The 5,470-nt window shown below is 35.3% G+C and overlaps 1 protein-coding gene across 1 annotated transcript in view; it reads left to right on the forward strand.

The window, feature by feature from the left end:
• The window catches only part of LOC105504454 (ATP-binding cassette sub-family A member 3-like), a 76,803-nt gene that overhangs the window by 6,999 nt on the left and 64,334 nt on the right, over positions 1–5,470 (forward strand). The window contains exon 2 of the mRNA XM_011931901.1: positions 5,151–5,367. Within this exon, the coding sequence (XP_011787291.1) occupies positions 5,151–5,367 (217 nt within the window). The remainder of the gene's footprint in view (positions 1–5,150; positions 5,368–5,470) is intronic.

The raw sequence follows: 5,470 nt of genomic DNA on the forward strand, positions 1-5,470 counted from the left end.
ACCATATACAGGTATCAACTTAAAATATAATGAAGACTTAAATGTAAGTCCTGAAGCTATAAAGCTACTAGAAGAAAACATAGGGGAAACATTCTTTTTTATGACCCCAAAAGCACGGGCAACAAAAGCAAAAATAGAAAATTGGGATTACATCAAACTAAAAAGCTTCTGCATAGTAAAGGAAACAACCAGTAGAGTCAAGAGAAAAATCTGCAGAATGGGAGGAAATATTTATAAATCATACCTCTTAAAAGGGGTTAATATCCAAAATACATAAGGAATTCATACAACTCAATAGCAAAAAATAACCTAATTTAAAAATGGGCAAAGGAATTGAATAGATTTTTCTCAGGAGAAGATATAAATGGTCAACAGGTATATGAACATTTGCTCAATTTTCCTAGTCATCAGGGAAATGCAAGTCAAAACCATGAGATAATCACCTCACACCTATTACGATGACTTTTAAAAATAAAAAAAAAGATTTTATAAAAAGATAACTCGTATTGGTAAAGTTTGTACAAATTGGAACCCTTGCCAACTGTTGGTAGGAATGCAAAATGGTGCCCCTGCTATGAAAAACAATGTGGTGATTCCTCAGAATATTAAAAATAGAACTACCATATTATCAGACAACCCTATTTCTGATTATTTATCAAAAAGAGTTCAAATCAGGATCTCAAAGATCTACCATCACTCCTAATTCACTGAACACTATTTGTAATAGCTAAAATGTGAAGGAAAAAAAAAAAAAGCCTAAACATTCATCAACAGATGAATGGATAAAGAAAATGTGGTATATACATACAATAGAATATTATTCAGACTTAAAAAATAAGATGATTCTGGCTGGGCACAGTGGCTCACGCCAATAATCCCAGCATTTTGGAAGGCCGAGCTGGGTGGATCACCTGAGGTCAGGAGTTTGAGACCAGCCTGGCCAACATCTAGTGATGGGTGTGGTGGCACATGCCTGTAGTCCCAGCTACTTGGGAAACTGAGGCAGGAGAATCGCTTGAACCCAGGAGGTGGAAGTTGCAGTGAGCCGAGATCGCGCCATTGCACTCCAACATGGGTGACAGAATGAGACTCCATCTCTCAAAAAAAAAAAACAAACAAAAAATAAGATGACTCTGACATTTGCTACAATAAGGACATTATGCTAAGTAAAATAAAGTCATCACAGAAAGTCAAATATTTCATGATTCCACTTACATGATATATCTAAAATAGTCAAATGTATAGAATCAAATAGTTGAATGGTGGCTGCAAGGGGCTTGGATAATAGGATAATGGAAAGTTACTAATCGGTGAGCATAAAGTTTCACTCAAACAAGATGAATAAGCCTTAGAGATTTGTAGTAAAAGATTGTACCTACAGTTAACAATCATATATTTTACACTTAAAAATGTATTAAGAATGTAAATCTTATGTTTAACGTTCTTTTTACATTAAAAGAAAATAAGGAGTAATTATACATTTCCAAATTTAAAAAAAATTAATAGACTATTGCTAACAGTCATGCCCTACAAGAAATTCTGAAGAGAATTCTTCAGTCTGAAATGAAAGGACACTTGACAGTAACTCAAATCCAAATGAAGAAATAAAGGATACCAGACAAGTAAAAACATAGGTAAATGTAAAATGCAGTATTAATATATTTTTGTTTATAGCTCTTATATTTTTTCATTTAAAAGGCATCTGTGTAAAGCAATAGTTATAAATCTATCATGATGGACACACAATGTATAAAGATGTAATTTGTGATCATAATAGCATAAAAAGCAAAGAGGTTAGCTATATAGATACAAAATATTTGTATTATATTGAAATTTAGTTTTAATCTAAATTGTATTGTTATGAATTGGATGTTTATTGTAATTTCCAACCACTAATATAACAACCCAACTACATGGAATCTTAAAAGACAATAGAATTAAATGGCACACTCAAAAATATCTATTCAACACAAATGGCAGAATAAATGAATGGAAAAATATAATGATGTAATACATAACCAAATGACAGAAAAACTTATAAGTAATTACATTAACTATAAATGGATTAAACTCAAATTAAAAGTAGGGCATTAGTAGAATGATTCCAAAAACATAATCTAACTGTATGATACCTACAAGAGACTCACTTTAGGTTCATTGACACAAATAATTTGAAAATAAAATGATGAAAGAGCTTCTTTAAAAGATAGCTAGTATAGCTTTAATAATATTCAAAGCAGTCTACAACAAAAATCATTAGGATAACAAGAGAAGAAATGTAAAATGTTTCAACTGTCATGTAAAACAGTTTTGTGGTTCTTCAAAAATTAAACTTACAATTACCATATGATTCAACAATTACACTCCTAGATTTATACCCAAGAGAACTGCAAACATCAATTTTTTAAATACTTGAAAATGAAACTCCCAAATGTTCATAAATGGATAAATAAAATATGATATATCAATACAATGGAACATTACTTAACCATAATCAGGAATGAAATGCTGATACCTGCTACAGCTTGCATGAACCTTAAAAAATTATGCTAACTGAAATAAGCTGGGGACAAAAGGCCATATATTGCATGATTCCATTTACTTAAAATGTCCAAAATAGGTAAATTCATAGACACAGAAAGCAGATTAATAGTGCCAGGAATAGTGGTTACTTTTACAGGGATTGGAGGAGTTTCTGATAGGCTTCTGTGGGTATTGGCATTGTGGTAGTTTCCCAGGGAATTACTTTGTGATAATTCATTATGATAATTCATTTATGTTATATATACTTTTCTGAATATGTGGTATATTTCATAATAAAGAGGTTAAAATATTTACTTGAAAATTTTGTTTGCATTTTCACTTGTAGATTAAGTTGAGTAGAATCTAAATATTCACAATGCATGAGTCTCTTGTCCAAGAACAACCATGTTGCTTACTTATCCAACAAGGAATTCAGCGTTTTTTTGTTTTTGTTTTAGTTTTTGTTTTTGTTTGCTGGTGTGCAGTGGTGCCATCTCGGCTCACTGCAAGCTCCACCTCCTGGGTTCCCGCCGTTCTCCTGCCTCAGCCTCCCGAGTAGCTGGGACTATAGTCGCCTGCCACCACGCCTAGCTAATTTTTTTTTTTTTTTTTAGTAGAGATGGGATTTCACTGTGTTAGCCAGGATGGTCTTGATCTCCTGATCTCATGATCCACCTGCCTTGGCCTCCCAAAGTACCAGGATTATAGGCAGGATTCACTGCACCCATCCCGGAATTCAGCTTTTCTTTGAAATAGGTTATGATTTGTGACATTGAAAGATCATAAGACTTTGAACACAGGAATTCCTAGGTCACTCTAACTTTTATTTGATTTCTTCATTTTATTTATTCTTTTAGGTTTACAGAATGCTTAGTCACAAACAAAATAATTATAGCTTCAGGGACTGGATTCATCTATTACCCGCAAATCTTCTCTTATTTTTGCTGCCACCACCAAGAACATCAGTCAATATAATGATTATTCTTAGCTTAATCTTACTATTTACTTCTTGCTTGTCTTGCTACATAATCATGTAATTGCCCAAAGGGACCATCTTGTCATTTGTGGAGAAGTGATATCTATTAACTAATGAGATATAAATTTCCAGAAATATATTTCTTTTCACAGCTACAGGTTCCTCTCCACCACCACCATCCATTCTAATTTTGTGTTCCACCATCTGGTTTAGTGGCTTAGGTGAATGTGAGGGAGAAGTGGGGAAGTAGAATAGAACCTGGAGGCCTAGTTTAAAGGTGTATAGCAGTGGGTAGAGTGATAGGTAAGTTATGTAGTCAAAGAAAAAAATCTTTGGAGAAAGTGTGTCTTTGGAGAAATAATCTACTTTCTGGGAAACTTGCCAGATAACTGTTCCAAGTAGAGAAGAAATAACTGTTCCAAGTAGAGAAGAAAATAATAACTGTTCCAAGTAGAGAAGAAAATAATAAAGGAAAGTGTAGTGGCTCTGCTCACTGGAATGCCCTCTGATGAAGAGGTAAAAATAACTTACTTCATCCTCGTGGGATAAGGTTTTGATTTTTTGTTTTGTTTTGTTTTGTTTTTTTGAGATAGGTCTCACTCTGTCACCCAGGCTGGAGTGTACTGGCGCAATCACAATACACTGCAATCCCCACCTCCTGAGCCTTAGCCTCCCAAAATGCTGGGATTACAGGCATGTGCCACAATGCCCATCTCCAGGGCTGAAGTTTTTGTTTTGTTGATTATTCTACTTTAAGTTCTGGGATACATGTGCAGAACATGCAGTTTTGTTACATAGGTATACATGTGCCATGGTGGTTTGCTGCACCTATCAACCCATCATCCAAGTTTTAAGCCCTGCATGCATTAGGTATTTGTCCTAATACTCTCCCTCCCCTTGCTCCCTATCCTCTGACAGGCCCCAGTGTGTGATGTTCCCCTCCACGTGTCCATGCATTCTCATTGTTCAACTCCCACTTATGAGCGAGAGCATGTGGTGTTTAGTTTTCGGTTCCTGTGTTAGTTTGCTGAGAATGATGACTTCTGGCTTCATCCATGTCCTTGCAAAGCTCATCAACTCATTCCTTTTTATGGCTGCATAGTATTCCATGGTGTGTATGTGCCACATTTTCTTTATCCAGTCTGTCATCGATGGGCATTTGGATTGGTTCCAAGTCTTTGCTATTGTAAATAGTGCTGCAATAAACATATATGTGCATGTGTCTTTATAGCAGAATGATTTATAATCCTTTAGGCATATACCCAGTAATGGGATTGCTGGATCAAATGGTATTTCTGGTTCTAGATCCTTGAGGAATCACCACACTGTCTTCCACAGTGGTTGAACTGGTTTACACTCCCACCAACAGTGTAAAAGCATTCCTATTTCTCCACAGCCTCACCAGCATCTGTTGTTTCCTGACTTTTTAATAATCACCATTCTAACTGGCATAAGATGGTATCTCATTGTGGTTTTGATTTGCATTTCTCTAACGACCAGTGATGTTTTGTTTTAAGAGGCAGATTGATTTAATTAATGACTAGTTCCATGCTAAATAAAGACAGGACTTGCTATTTCCTTCTCAAAAGCTTGGTTTCTTTTTTCACTTGCCCTTCACTTTGCCTTTATCTCTGTACCCTTTGTGTTTCAGGGAGTGATAAAATACCGCAAATTTGATATTTATGTCACGGATTACCACATTCTGGAAACTATGCTGATCTTCACGCTGTATGGCTGGTCTGCCATTCCCTTTGTGTACCTGATAAGCTTTGTGTTTTCTGGAAATACTTCTGCCTACATCAAACTTCTCCTACTCAGCTACTTTTCCGGCACTTTTGGTTTCCTCATAGGCGAGATAATAGAAAACAGTAAGTGTGAAGTTTCACAAAATTTCCCCCTTCTCCAGAAGGCAGCAGCAAATAAGTAAGGAGTAATGGACCTACAGATACTTAAGAACATTTACAGACAACT

Source organism: Colobus angolensis, unplaced genomic scaffold (genome assembly GCF_000951035.1).
Source record: "Colobus angolensis palliatus isolate OR3802 unplaced genomic scaffold, Cang.pa_1.0 Scaffold92, whole genome shotgun sequence".
Lineage (NCBI taxonomy): Eukaryota > Metazoa > Chordata > Mammalia > Primates > Cercopithecidae > Colobus > Colobus angolensis.